Source organism: Dermacentor albipictus, chromosome 6 (assembly GCF_038994185.2).
Source record: "Dermacentor albipictus isolate Rhodes 1998 colony chromosome 6, USDA_Dalb.pri_finalv2, whole genome shotgun sequence".
Classification (NCBI taxonomy): Eukaryota; Metazoa; Arthropoda; class Arachnida; order Ixodida; family Ixodidae; genus Dermacentor; species Dermacentor albipictus.
The window spans coordinates 63,409,030-63,424,631 of NC_091826.1; the positions used below are offsets into that span (position 1 = coordinate 63,409,030).

At 45.5% G+C, this 15,602-nt stretch overlaps 1 protein-coding gene across 1 annotated transcript in view; it reads left to right on the plus strand.

The window, feature by feature from the left end:
- Window positions 1–15,179, plus strand: part of LOC135912301 (prolyl 4-hydroxylase subunit alpha-2-like) — a 52,194-nt gene extending 37,015 nt beyond the window's left edge. Inside the window, exons 10-13 of the mRNA XM_065444693.2 lie at window positions 5,851–5,913; window positions 10,322–10,390; window positions 13,931–14,027; window positions 14,928–15,179. Coding sequence (XP_065300765.2) covers window positions 5,851–5,913; window positions 10,322–10,390; window positions 13,931–14,027; window positions 14,928–15,022 — 324 coding nt within the window. The 3' untranslated portion in view covers window positions 15,023–15,179. The remainder of the gene's footprint in view (window positions 1–5,850; window positions 5,914–10,321; window positions 10,391–13,930; window positions 14,028–14,927) is intronic.
- Window positions 15,180–15,602: the final 423 nt, after the last annotated feature.

Genomic DNA, 15,602 nt, shown 5'->3' on the forward strand with positions numbered 1-15,602 from the left:
GTGCTGGTCGTCACGGGTATGCCGAGGACTCGTTTAATGCTCTTCCTCATGAGTGCGTCGATCTTGTTCTCCTCCGACCGCGACCAGCTTAGCGCAGAAGCCACGTAGTTGATATGGCGAGTTTTACGATTTAAAAAATTTTGAGAAACTAAATAGCACGTGATCATTTTTCATCACGCAATATTCACTCTCCTCACCAGAAAACGCTAGAAATTTACAAACCGTGACTGTGGCCAAAATGATGTTTTGAGAAATCCGCAAAATGTCTAATACAGCAACTTTAAGAAACGTCGATTGAGGAGCAAATAGGACACGACCGTAGCACTGTTATTTGCAGGCTTCTTATAAACCAACGATGATTAACCTATAAGCCATATTAGAAGAAACTCTTCTCAAACATTCTAGGCGGTGTCCCGCACATTCCTACAACATTCTCGCGGAAATCATACGAAATTTACACCTTAGGTGGCTGGCCGTATTTGTGCAAGGCCGTGAGCTGATGAAGTGAAGGCAGTATTGCATGAGTTTGTTCGTACACACAAATAGAGGCCACTCACGCTTCTCAACGCCGACTACAAGACCTTCACAGCCGCTGCCACTCCGCGCTTGAACTGACCTTAATGGGACGCCATCAGGCATTCTCGGTCGCTGACAGAGAGATACGTAGTCGATCGTTCGTTACACGCGACATAATGACCAACACGCTGACAAAACCATGCAAGTCGTCTCTTGGTTTTACTAGGTAAAAAAAGGGCATTCGATCGCCTTGAACATAGCTACATATTTAGCGTACTGACAGGGCTCGACTCTTCGCCAAATTAGGTTAGCTTCTAAGGAATCCCGATTCAAATATTTCAAGTAGGGTGTTTCTTGGTGCGCGTGAAATTGCGCCATTTTCCCTTATCCATGGTGTTCATCGAGGGTGCCGTCTAACCCCAGTACTATTTGTGCTTGCGGCGCCTAGAGTGGCTAGTACTTCCAACGTGTGACAAGCTATAGCGACGAGGTTCAATCGCATGTTCGCTATGTCCCAGTTGCCCCCTTCAAGAATCCACCAAGAATGTGCTTCTGCAATGCGTCGTTGGCAGGGTATTTTGGAGGGCTGAGCATGCTGTTTTGCGTGGCCTTTGAGTTAACCGCTTTATCACATCTAGTCATTGCTCACGTGGCCGCTTCGTGACCTTTAGTAACTGCGGGGGCCTTTTGTCTATGGCGCAACCGGTGCGAGGCAGTTGCAGCTAAAGCCCCTTAAACTTCGTAAAGTAGCGACACTCTCCTCCTCCGCATTCACTCCGCCTCGTTTCTCTTCTCTTTCACGCTCCCTTCTCGACCGTGGCGCCGCCTACACTGCTCGACCATAGCAACAACACCAACATGCGCTCCTCGCCACTCCGTAGACGATTCTCGAGCAAAAATGGCGCTGATGCACGGCATGAGGGCCCACGTGATCCCATTAGGCCAATAGCGACGCGGCGTCGGTCTCGGCCAGAGCGCGCCAGGAGGAGGCGCCATTCTTCAAAGCGTGGCACTACTTTGCGAAGTTTCAGGGGCTTTAGTTGCAGTGGGACATCGTCGCTGCGCTCTGTTTCCACTTCTGGAGAGGCTCTACTCTGAGCTACTGTCGTCTGTCAGAGCAGTTGTTCCTTCTTCGGGAAGAGGAGTTACTTCGACAGTGATCGTGCCGTTTTAGTCAGTGGCTTGGATGCGTATGGTTTGGTTTTTCATCAGCCTGGTTCCTGTAGCCAGGTCATCGAAAGCATTCATTGAATGTACACAGTATGTGCGTGCCTATGATTTCCATGTGTGCATGCTCTCGTGTTCATGGGAATTTTTGCATATACACATCTCATAGCATCGCTACGCAATTATGTAAAGTGCCTTTTTTATGTGATTACATCATCATTCTACGTAGTGTTCATGTTCTTGTATACATGCGACGTCATTGTATATATTGTAATGATTTGTTAATGTGTAACTGTCTTTCTGTAGGTCTATGTGGTGGAATGTTAGTGAAAGCATATGGCCTCAGACATTTCTCTGAAAACGTGCCGTGTGTACTATATACAATGCTCAGCAATTTCTATATGTAATCGTCCAGGTGGCATTATTCTGTCATTGTCACTCAAGATATTCGTATTACCTTTTGTTGAAATAAGCCTTTTCTAAACAATCGAATTACCATATCATCAACAGACTGCGCTTGACGGTTACTGTGTGGTCAGCAGCATTTGCATTCCTTCTTTTTTTTTGATATTTCAATATGCAACATTCCAAATGATGAATATTATGAGCAAATTCCCTGATTCCCTCTTTGGAAAATAAACAAAATGCCTGCAATTATTGCGAAGCATTCGGAACTATTTCGGAACGTTACCCAAACATTCCCTGCATCGCCAAGGAAACAGAATACACTATTCCAGGAGGAACCAGGATGCAAATCGCGGCTAGCTGTTCCAACAGTTCACAAAAAACAACGAATAGATTCTCGTATGTCGCGATCGGAACGCCACCCGTCGATTGCATCTATTTTGGCAAAGACAACGATATCAATATACAATAAATTATAATAAAGTAAATAAAGTATATAAAGATACAATAAAGGCAGACTACATAAGAAGAGAGAAGATTATAGAGTAGACTAGAAGTGTCAGGAACTGCAATATATTAGTATTTCAATTCGCTGGGAACCAAGCATGGTATATGCGCCACTTAAACGACATCTGGCTGATCTGAGATAAGACAAAGGAGGTCGTCGTTCCGCATGCAAATTGCTGCAGTAGAATATTCCGGAGGACTCTGCAAGGCACTTCATGACAACCTATTCGAAATACTCACGAAACAACACGTGAGAAAGGTCACGCAGTTGTTCGCGCTTGATGACATCAGTTACGGAAAGCTAGCGCCTATGGAGTACAGCCACGATGTAGCTATTACGATGTAAAAAAATTCACTCAGAACCTCCTCTAGGAAACGTCTAAGTATGCGTAAGCATCGTGGGACTTCCTCATCTGCACGAAGCTCGGTGTCATTATGAACGTTACGAAATGTGACTCTACCAGCATAAACCCTTATCAACCCTCATCGGTCGCTATCAACCTTATCGAACATGATCCGACCTTTATGAACGCTTTGTGATCACTTTGTCATGTGCTCGAATTGGGCAAAGTCAGCTCTGAGGGTGGGCCACCCCAATTTTGGGGGTTGACCAAGTCAATTTTGGGAGGGAGTGGGCCAGGTCGCTTTTTCACGTGGGTCAACTCAGTTGTCGAATAGCGCGAAGTCAGTTTTGGGAGTGGACAAAGTCAGTTTTGAACATGGGTCAACTCAATTATTGAATTACGCAAAGTAGATTTTGAGGGTGGCCCACCCAAATTTTCGGGGTGTGTCAAGCCAATTTTGGGAGTGGACCAACTCAGTTCTCAACGTGGGATTATCGAATTGGGCAAAGCAATTTTTTTGGATGTGGGCCAAAGCAAATTTTAGGGGTGAGCCAAGTAAATTTTCGCAGTAGGCCAGGTCAGTCTTCAAAGTGGGTTAGCTCAATTTTCGAATGGGGAAAAGTCAATTTTTGGAGTTGGCCTCGGTGTCTGACCGATGCCGTCCGTCCGTAACCAAACCTATGTCCGTCCGAATAGCCACGGAATCGGTCCGGCATCGTGGCTGTTCACCTTGGGATTTCGCGGTAGGAGCCACAGCAGGTCCAGCGCCGGGAACCTGACGTCATCACTTGGTCACGTGGGTTAATTTCCTTGCCATCGGATGTTAACGCAGGACGCTCACCAGATTTTCCGCTTCATGGGGCTTACAAGGTTTCCGCCTTAAAATCTACGCACGCACGCACGCGGAAATGCACACAAACACGCGTATGCTGCGACACGCATACACGCGCTCGTGCGCACGCAAATTCAAGTGCGGAGACAGAAACACGCACCCACACGAAAATGCAAGTTTGTACATACGCGCGCACGCACGCTCAAGACGTGCGTAGGCGTATACAATCCTCCCTCTTTGCTCCCTCTCAGAAACCCGAGCATGCAAACGTATTCAATGACTCTCGCACTGCAATTAACGTTCGAACTGGAGCTGTAAAAAATCGCTTTACGCTTTAAATTTGGCGCTTATTCAAACTTGTTGATATTCGGCCGATATATCGAAATCAAATTTTCTGAAAATATCCCCCATTCAATTAAGCTTGTGCATGCATTGCCGTGAAGTTCCACAGAATAGTCGCGGATTTGATGTTGACCGAGGCACCCGCATTTCCACAGGGGCGAAATGCGGCTGGACACAATGGCGCCAAAATTAAACCGGAGTCCGCTACTACGGAGTATTTCATAATACGAGTGTGGTTTCAGCACGTACAGCCCCGCAGTTCGATTAAAGTTTAATACGTCTGCCAGGATGCGATGTGCCATGTGCGGAAATGACAATGCTCAACCTTCTGAGAGGTTATGACACATGGCGCACAACAATGCCTCAAGCAAGCACGCAGACAAACAGCAAGGGTGCACGCAAGGTAACGTTTAACACCAACTCACCAAACTCGTGCTGCACTGAACGCTAAAGAAAGGAAACATTCCCCGTCAGCATCAAGGCTAATTATCGTCAATCAAAGCAAGCGGCACAGAAGGCTTCGCTTACATCGACTCCCACAGTGCGTGGATCTAGATAATTTTACAGCACAGATGGTAAGGGCTGCTTTCCCCACTATTGTGTCCGCGTGAAGAAAAAAAATGCCGAAGACAATAAAATACGGGGCCGACCCGTGGTGCAGGTGAAGCAGGCGTTAAACACTCCCCATGCGTGGGCCCACTACGATTATAGTAGAACACCGGGCCGACCTGGGGGGGGCGGCACTAGGACACTGTAATAGGAACGTATGCGATGCCATATATAATTTTGTAATGGAAACAAGGAGACTTCCATGATAACTTTCATGTTTCATTTTCCTCCACAAGAAACCAAAAATATCAACTTCTAATTTTAAGATACTATAGCATAAAATTATTATTAACGATTAGAATTCATTTAATATCTCATTTTCAGTAAAAAAATCCTGTTTAGATATTTATTCTTTTTCGACCCATTGCAGCCCGATTCATGGCCAATCCCCCGTAGTGGGTTGTGCTAAATCCACAGGCGCCAAACCAAAACCAGACCTAAAGCGGAGGTGCAGTTAGCCATTAAGGGGCCCACATACACAGCTTCGCCGGTCATCGTTCCTCACAGAGTGGAAGGGCACTCAGTCTTTTTGATGCAGATTCCTTTTTCTTCGTCGCTGACTTCTAACGTCAATGCGCGCTCAGCAGATGCGAGCTCTTCGTTTTCATTACGGCATGCCTGGATGGAAACAACTTTATTCTGAATCCGGCAAATTTGACAACCCGGGCTCAGGTCTCCCATGAGGGGACTTCGAGGCCTTGCCTCGTCGCCACCTCTCGGGCTTGCTGGACAGCCCACTCTTGTGTCTTGAGGTTGGAGCTGCGCAGAGCGGCGGCCCACTTCGGCGCAACAGCCTCCGGAGCTACTGCCATTGTAGCTTATGTAACCCGGCACTCCCACAACATGTGTGACAGCGTCGCTCTAGTCTCCTGACATAATTTGCAAAGAGCAGTCGGGTATTGCGCGGGGAAAATGTGCTGCAATCGCACCGGACTGGGGAAGGTTTGTGTTTGCAATTGTCGCCAGATGACTGCCTGGCGACGTTTCAGCATGGGGTGAGGTGGGGGCAACAACCGCCTGCCTAGCTGGTAGTGCTTGGTGATGTCAGTCTGCGTCTGCATGAAGCTAACGTGCAATTGTGTGTGCCTTTTTGCTAACTGTGCTGTTCTTTCCGCCCGGTTCACGCAGCTAGAACAAGTAGACGAAGGGGAAAGAGAGGCCGGAGACCGCATCGCCACCTTCATGTTCTACGTGAGTTTACGGCAGCCACCCTCGCGCTGCTAGACGTCCGGGTCTCGTGGCATGAAAGTGTGCCGCCCGGTTCCATTTCTCGCAGTCTCGGCCGACGGTTTTCTTTCTTGCTTGGTTTTTGTTTTATAGCATGAAAAAAAAAGAAAAGACAACATTCCGCTTGAGACTTCTGGCGCTTCAAAGATCTAGCCTAGATAGCGGAAGTCAAACAACGATGTAACTGCCGCATGTTTCCGAACAAAATCATTTAACAGAGAGGTTTAGTTTTTCCGTTAACGTATTACCGTTCGCGCAATATCTGGTTACCGGAGAGAGGTCTACGGCGGAAACCACTCTGGTGGCGGCATCTTGTGACGCAGAATTTAACACCATGGCGCACACAAACCTTATATTCTGCACTGGCCTACCGTATTCTGTTTTGCTGGTGTAAGATATTGGTTATAGTTACGTAAGCGTTGATGTTCCATCTCTTTATGATTTTCCTTCGACAAGTACATGCGCTCACCCAACTCAAACACGACTTAAACTCATTGTAGTCACAGAAAGCGTCACCTGTAGACCGCGGCTGCTGTAACCGGTAATCCGTAAACGGTAAGAAGAAAGGGGTAATAAGTGTAGAAGCTGAAACATTCTAATACAAAATAAATTTCAGGCGCGTGTGAAATAGGGGCATTTATTTCGTACTTGGCAGTATTGCTGTCCACCTTCCTCGAGTTTAGCATTCGTAATTGAGAAGAATGTTCTGGTCTTACACTAGATACGAAAATCTCGGCTTCTCAGCAGTGCGGAGTGTATGTAAAGAGGCCGTTCCGTTTTCCTTTTCAATGTAGCTTTGAAGAGCTAGATGAGACCAGAACGAGCCATGAAATACTAGTTGCGAATAGCACCGAAGTACCACTCATGAAAGTGGTAAGCGTTGTTTTGAACGGCATGACTCGGTGCATTCCTGCAAGTGAAAAGCCTCATTCCTCAAAACGAACGTTTAGATATACGGTCTTCCCGTTTAACGCACGGTTTTTGCTCAGTTGTTAACTACTCTTTTAGCGGGGGTGGGATAAACGGAGTGCTTTCCTGTACAATTCCTTTATTGGGATAAATATCCGCATTATAAAGGTTCCGCAATAGATCTTACATAATAATAAGATAGATGTTTGTGTAACGCTAATATGGAATTGTTATAACAATTTTCTAGCTTTTTACACGCTGTGATATTTGGCCTTTGTTACTTAATTTAACATTAACTTTGTTAGTTATTATTCAGCTCTCAAATCAAGGTTTTGTTTCCCTAACAAGGCTATACCTTTGTGTTCGACAAACGCTCGAACCATCAGGCAAACATTTCACCTCATAATTCCTAATTACAATATCTCCGGCTATCTTTAATAATGACATTTGAGTACTTAAATTCGTGTCACAACATCGGAGACTAGAATTCGCCCTTTTCTGCCCAAGGCGTCAAGTATAACCTCCCTCGGTGAAGTTCACTGCTTAACCATTTCATTCTTTTCTTGCCCAATATCCTTGCAAGCAAGGCCGAAATTGTTTGCAGTGCAAAATTTGCCCTTAGACTAGGCACGTGTGGTAAATGATTGTGTCACCCCCGAACAGGAAAATACTTAGTTCTGTCAAAGTCATGACGTGCTGCTACAAAGCTTTATTTAAAAAAAAAAACAAATGAGCGAAACATTGTCTCTTAGTAAGAAAGAAATGTCATGCTGTTGCAGTGAAATGAACGATTCACGGCGTGACCGTAACGTATGATCTGAATAACGACTTTGTTTCCAGTAATGATTGAACATTTTCCAATTCTTGTGCCCTAGAATAAGCACCCTGTTTTAGTCATACACGTTCTCTTCGGAAAGCAGCGTTACATTGCTTAGATCACTGCAACGCTGAAAACATTGTGCTGCAGAAAAATAAAAGTCAAGGGAAATGTACTTCGGAGATGCGTCAATATTCTTAGTTTTCGGGAACGCGTAAGGCCTATATCAAAAATGATCTGCATGATTTTGTCTCGCTTAAAAATTCGCACAAAAAGAAAGGAACAATGGGGTTCCAATGTTTTAGTGTTTTCAGTGCCGATGCTACATTCAACAGAATAGCGCAACTATTGTAGTCTGTATGTATCATCTTGAGTTCTTTCTGTGTCGTACAGCTTGAGCAGACGCATTTAAGTCAATTTTAAATGTGCTTCATATTACTTCGCGCAACCTGAGAACAACTCGTTTGCAAGAATAATCGCTCCATTACCAGTGGCCTACCTCAAGTTTCTTTGTCATTAACGTCGGCGTAACACAACGGTCTGGTAGTTACTCCCTAAAATACCTAAAGTACCTAAATACCTAAAGAAGAATAACTTTGGTGTTCAGGAAGTCAAAGTGCATCTAAATAAGGAAAACTAACTCAGCATACTCAAACACTTCAAGCTAGAGAGAAGTTCACAGGGCGATGAATGCTTCAAGGAATGAACACTCGGTGAAACAGAGATGACGCTGCAGTCAACCTTTCGACAAGGAGGCTCGCCTTGATCAGGACAGCAGCTTCTTTCCTTGGCAGCGTTTTTATGTGCGCGTAGTTCACCCTCCCCCATCCCCAAAGGGGAACGTGGGAAGAATAGGCTGGCGCGTAGGATAAGATGAGGGAAGTCGAGCTGTTCAAAAAACGTGAGGAGCCGTTCTACCCTGCGAAAGTGATCGACCAGCGAAGCTCCCATGGTGGTATAAATTACGTTGGTAGAGAGAGAGCAAATGATAAAGGAAAGGTAGGGAGGTTAACTAGGACTGAGCCCGGTTGGCTACCCTACACTGGCGAAAGGAAAAAGGGTAGAGATCCAAAATCAAGAATGGGGTTGACAGATGGAGTAGCACACCTTGGTGTGAAATTTCCTTTTTACCACGATTTCGGTAGAGAGTTTTGTTGGTGTGTAACTATACGTATAATTATGTACCTATATGTCATTTATGCGAAATGCAAAGAAATATCTGGCGCGTACTAGGTCACGCACTACGTCATACATACACAGAGCTACCGCCGAGGGGCTTTTACGACACTCTAGAGACACTCTACTTTTGCTCTAGAGAAGCAGGTGTTGTCGACGCAGCTTCGACGGGACGCCGTTTAGACGCTGGTGGCCGTTAAGCCGAGCCTCGACGCGAGCGACAATAATGCGTTGACCGGGGCGCAGTACAAAGGCGTGCACGAAACAATGCACATTTGCTTGTAATTTGCGATTGAGCACACTTCCTAGTTAATCTGATGAATGAAACCTAGAAAAACTGGAGTTTTATTCCAGTGGACCAATGTGGGGTTGTCCGTTTCCCCGTGGTAGAAACCCATATATTGACAGTAGGCGGTTATTTCACAATATTTGCAACTTTGCTGTGAACTACGTTATTATGAAAAGTAAATGAAACTCGGCGTGATGTTAGAGTCGTCTTAGCGACTAATTGCAAGATAACCTGTTGCAGGATAGCTTCGACAAAACAACCAGGTACAGCCGTTTTCTGTAACCATACTCTCTTCGTAGATGCCCATGTATCGACAGTATAAAGGAATTCGGTTACGTTTCCAACTTCACTGTGAACTAACCAATTAAGACAGGTAAATAAAACTCGGCGTAATGATAGAGTCGTCTTAGCGACCAATTTCAGTATAATTTTTTCAAAGATACGTACATGAGAATGGCTTGTCGCAAGGAGTTTTCTGTTCGCCGCCATGACTTCTTCCGCAGGGCAGCCAAAGGCAGCTTCGCTGCAAAAAGAACAGAAAACGGTGTTTGTTGCTTAGTTGCGACAGAGACGGAAGGCTGGGGAATACTGCGCTTGGTTCTTCCGACAACAGTACTCTTATTTTCTAGCATTTACGGGTACTGCTGTTGGTTACACCCTGTTGTGACGTAAGGGAACTGCTGTTGGAAGAATAACCATCAGTACACCTATACCTGTACAATGTCTAACAGAACTCAACACAAACCTGCCCTCTTCTCTCTCCGTTTTTATAACAATTCGACTTCCCTCTCCCTACTCTACGCACAAGCCTATTCTCACCCTCCTTCCGATTTGATTCTGGGGAGAGTGAACTACGCGTACATAAAAAAAGAAGAAACGCCGCTAATGAAAGCAGTTGCCTCACTGTCGAAGACAAGTGTCTCCTTGTCGCAAGGTTGGCTGCAGCGTCATTCCTCGTCCTACCATTGTTAATCACTTTCTTAATCACTGTTATAATGTTCCAATTGAGGGGCCGTCTCCACCAGTAGTGGCAAACAGTATTTAATTTTCTTTTTCTATTGTCACTTCTCTTTCTAGTCTTTCACGAAGGTGGTCCTCACCTTTTGATGGTCGTTATAACTGTCGTACCGTAATAAACTGTCTTTACTTTTCTTTCTTTTTTTTTACTTTCGCCGTAATAGCTTTCAGACGTGAGCCTGGGAGGTTCAACTGCGTTCCCCTATGCCAAGGCGAGTGTCTCTCCGCGAATGGTAAGAGTCCACGGATCAGTCTTTCTTACGTGGGGAAAAAAAAGGTCGCACAAAAATGTATGCAACACGCCCGGACCCAAAGAACAGAACCTTCGCAGATCTGGAAATTTGTCAAAGGTCTCCGTAAATGAATAGCAGAGCTGAGAATTGCTCTTCAAAGAAATGCGTACCGGATCATTACATTTACCATCAACAATAGCATGTTCCCAAAAATCGTAGTCGGCTGTACAAACTCTTTGTTTTGTCGTAATAGTTCTGCGGAAACTCACAAAGTGGAGAGAAGCAATTAATAAATGGAAAGTGAGACATCCACCCAAACGTAGTTAAGTGCTACAAAGGAAACCCATGCGGGTTCCTCGAAAGAAAAGCCTTGCAGTTGAACAAAAATTCGCCCTGGTCCGGGACAGGAACCCGGGAGCACCGCCTTTCCGGGGCAGCCGCTCTACCATCTGAGCTAACCGAGGGGCAAGGAGATCGCAGTTGAAGAATTTTTTCTCAGCTGCGAAGCTTTTCTTTCGAGGCATCCGTACGGGTTTCCGTTGTAGCACTTAGCTACGTTTGAGTGGATGGCTAATTTTCCCTTTATTAATTACTTCTCTCCACATTGCGGGTTTCCGCAGAACTATTACGTCAAACTCTTGCATTTGCTTCGAGTTGTTGACGAATTCGACTTAGCCCTGCCGCCTCCTAGCCGCCTGGCTAGCTCAGATGGTAGAGCCGCTGTCCCGAAAAGAGGTGGTCTCGGCTTTGAGTCTCGGAACAGGACGAATTTTTCTTCAACTGCAAGGCTTTTCTTTCGAGGAACCCGTATCGGTTTCCTTTGTAGCACTTAGCTACGTTTGGGTGAATGTCTCATTTTCCCTTTATTCTTTTTTTGTATTCTTTTTCTTTTACATTTGCGTAGTGTGAAAGCACGGAGTTTCTTTCATAACGCTACTTGAATTTTCTTCCGATCCCATTTTCAGAACAGCTCTAAGCTTGAAGTAATCGCCGCATCCGGCGCTTACTTCTTCTATCGGCAAAATGTGAAATTTTAAGGTTACGGTCTTCCGTGAACATGTGAGTGCATGTCGCAGTCCGGACGCAAAAGAAAAGTACCACGTAGCTACACACTGTGAAATCGCTTGCAACCTTCTAGGCCACAAGGCGAATCGTGGTGTAAACTGAAGAGACGTTTACATCAACAGTGACGTTTACGCCGCGCTTCGTCCATCGTTTTAACAGCGAGTGCGCCTGGTGATCGAGAGGGATGTGTTCGCGTTTGCTTGTGCGTGTGACACCGTGCTTGATGATTTAGTTTGTAAGCGAATGATTAAGTTTACAAGACCGATAAAGCTACTATCCTTACCTCGTATAGGTGCCTACTAATTTTCTATCGCAATCGATGCTTCGCCCTTCGAAAGAAGCTACGCCTTTCCTTTAAAGCCCTTTTTACGTAATAGGCCAGGGCGATTACAAAGCGCCTAATGCTTAATAACTCTCTGGCATAACCTAAAACTATTCGCGTCCGCTTTTATTCCAAATCCTCCATTGGCCCATCGTGATAAGTGAAAATGGCTCAGGCCTCGCCCATACGGACATAAAGACAGATTGGAACAGTTTTACGTTACACCGGCACTGGCAACAGATCGAGACGCACACGCGCTGAACCCGATGCAGCCCGCGCCTCCCTAATATCAAGTAGGGTGCCTGGATGTCCTCCTCGCCCTCCGTTCCCTACAGAGTACTGTACAGAGTACTGTACGTAGCGGCGGGCGAGTAGAACATCGAGGCACCCTAATATAACGCACGTTCGCAGTGACCTCAGCCTAATTGTAGTTGTTTTGCACCTCAGGTAGGGAGTACCGCGCCGCTCGGCCCACCCAACCGTATTCTAGTGCACTCGGAATACAGCCCGCCCTGGCCGTTCCAACAGCAGAGACGACATCCGGGAGTGGCCGCGCGCGCCGGCCGAGCCGGCTACTTGCAGAAATCTCCGAAAAGCTAACCGTTATAAGCGCTGAAATTTACGAGAAACTATGCGGGAGGCGCCGTCCCTATAGGTGTGCGGAATGTGAACGACTGGACCCTTTTTCGGCGAACGAATTCACTCACGCTTCACGACCACTGTCGGCGCACACGTGCCGAAGCTGTTCTGGCGAAGCGTGGCACAATTTGTGTCAATATTCTGCGTTTGGTGCAGCAATTTGCGTTCGTATCAAAGTGGCGCAATCGGTGCCGCAATCCCGGAATAAAGTACAGCCAATCGAGTAGTTGGATATCCATCGTAGCGCCCTTCCAGAAACTCCCAGTTCAAGCTGCCCACACAATATACGAGCATCACTGACTTTGTCGAAGGCTCGTTCAATGACTAAAAAACGCTATTGCGACATTTCCCCGTGCTCGTTCGTCCTCAGCATAAGTGACAATATCAAAAATTACATCCGCGGTGCATCGCCGCCTTCGAAATAATGACATGAGATAGGGAAGTGCTTCTGTTTGCTCACACGACCATTGCAGCCTAGTGTCAATTATTTTCTCCTCAATTTTGAATAAACAGCTCGTCAGACTCACAGGATCAGAACACTCAAGAGAAAGAGAAGTTTTACCTGGATTCAATGTAGGTATTATACGTGCTGTTTTGCAAGAGTCAGGGACACACCCCTTTTTTCCATAAGTGATTGAATAACTTCAAAAAATGTCAATCTACCATTAGTTCTCATGTCTAGCAACATGTTGTATGTAATGAAATGTTGATCTGCATCAGTCTTTGTCTTGCAAGACCCAACCGCACATTTTAACCCAGTCATAGAGAATTCGTAATCTAATTGTACGTGCTCCGATTGAAAACACGCAAGAACTTTTTTTTTGTCATTTCAACTGAATACTGAAATTCTCTACAATAAATACACTTGTTCTATTTATAACATTGCGGAATTCCTCAGCAATCACGAATTCTGAGGTATCTTCGCTATTGCGAGAGCCCGAAATGGTTGCGTTTGAACAATAGGGTCGCTAATTGCACGAAAACTCATCCATACTCGAGGAACTGTCATTGGGGAAGAAAACTTATCGCAAATTTCAAGCCATCTCTTTTTCCCCAATTTTCTAGTCTATTACTTGTCATATTACCATCCATAGGGAATAATAGCAGGCACACGCGTGTCAACTTTTTCGAAGCATCCGTCTACTCGATGAGACTGCCCTTCCTTCGCGAATGTTGTATCGCCTGCCTTCACAGTAATGAGGGGGGGGGGGGGATCAGGTGGGCTGTAACAGGGGCGCAGTCGGAATCGGGCACAGGAAATGTCTTACGCGTGCTGCAGAATGGAGTATGGACACGAGGGTAGAGCAATGACGCAACCAAATGGCAAATTACCTTTATTCACGAATTAGCGTGCTTACATTTCCTATTTAAGTTACGGATAGTAGGCGTATACGTGCTGTCTAATTTAGCAAGCGACCTCCTCTTGCCTATATTGAAGTCATTCACGTCAAAATTAAAGTGCATTCTTTAATTTTTGGTCTCGAAATTTATGGTATCGCGTCCCTTCTTTGCAGGGCTCGGCTGCCTTCTGGTACAACATGCACGAGGACGGCAGCTACGACGTGCGCACCCTGCACGGCGGGTGCTCCGTGCTACACGGCACAAAGCACGGTACGTTCTACGCGTGCCGCGAATGCGCCTTCCCTCTATATATAGTCGTACGGCCCGCGGCCATTCGTCAAATACTTACGGTCGACGGAATCTAAAAAAAATAATAATAATAAACTGAACATTTCCGCATTCTGGGCATGTACGCAGCGTGGAATTCATATTTCCAATTTACAATGTTGTGTACATGCAACCAGCACAGTGCTGTACGGTTTCACTGTTTACACTCGCAAACTGCTCGGGAATTGAGCTTTTTCTCACGTCCCGCGGTCCCCAAACTTCTCACGCCGGCTGCGCCTATATGCTTTCCGAGCCAATTGTGTAGTTTATCGTGAACAAGTGAAATGTCAACAGGAAAATTCAATCGCAATGGCAAATATGAAAATATTTCTGCTGCCGGAAGCCATAACTGATTTTGCTGCCATAACTGCTGCCGGAAGCCATAACTGATACCCCTTATGTAATACCCCTGAAATCGGGGGTCTTTAAGGAAAATAAACTGAACTGAACTGAATGTACGCCAAGTGTACCGCATGGTCCACAACGCGAACCCCCGTTTATTATTTGGCTACCGATTACAGCTAATTATAGCGTGAAGATAAGCAGACTATTTTTTTATCCATAGAAGCCAACGTAATGTGCCCTGTCAGCAACACTTTCATGAAAATAAGTAGGGGTGTTTTAATGAAAGCATTAAAAGTACTGAGCCCCTCCGATACCTATTTATGTCTTGGTTATTAGGTACCATGCTGTACTTGATTGCTCCAACTACTTAATGGCAGCACATTCTGCCCCATACGTTTCTGTCGGAATAAAATGCATGGTTTACTAACCTTAACTATTCCGTTCCGCTTATCGAAGTTAGCTGCCATAGCCTGTTGCACTATATCTTTGCTATTGCAGTCGCGAACCTATGGATTCGAGCCAATGGCCAGATGTTCAAGCGACCATGCCCGGCGACGAAACGAAGGCGGACGCTACGTTCTGCGAAGCTGTGATAGTAGTTACCTGTGTTACTTTATTTCTTGTTCCTGCTGCTTAGAGTCTCTTTCTTCTTGTGCCTTTCTCTTTGCTATTTTTTTAATTGGGAACGACGGGTCGTCCCTGTTAGTGTCTGTTGTTTTTATTTTTAAATAAAGTGAAGAGAAAATCAAAGGATTGTTTATATAACGGAACGCATTGAAGGTGTTAAAAGGAAGGTCGTGGTATTTGACACATCAAAAAACAAAAAAACACGGCTTTGAGTATGTTGCATAGTCAAAGGGTGGTCCGTACAGTCTTAAGTAAACCACTTTGAGCATGTTGGCCCTCCACCGACAGTTGATATCGCTAGAGCTGCAATTTGCACGAAATTTACTGAGAAATGCTGCCTTGTTACATTCACTCGGAAGGAAATGAAGCGTTACAGTGTAAAGGTCAATGGGCAAGCAGTAGCAAATGCACGAAAACACCGCTTTTTAGGGGTAATTATTGACCGAGACCTATCATGGAGCCCGCATGTTTCATACCTGAAGAAGAGATTATTGACAATAATACATCTCCTCAAATTTCTCGGCGGAAAGTCATGGGGCACTTCGG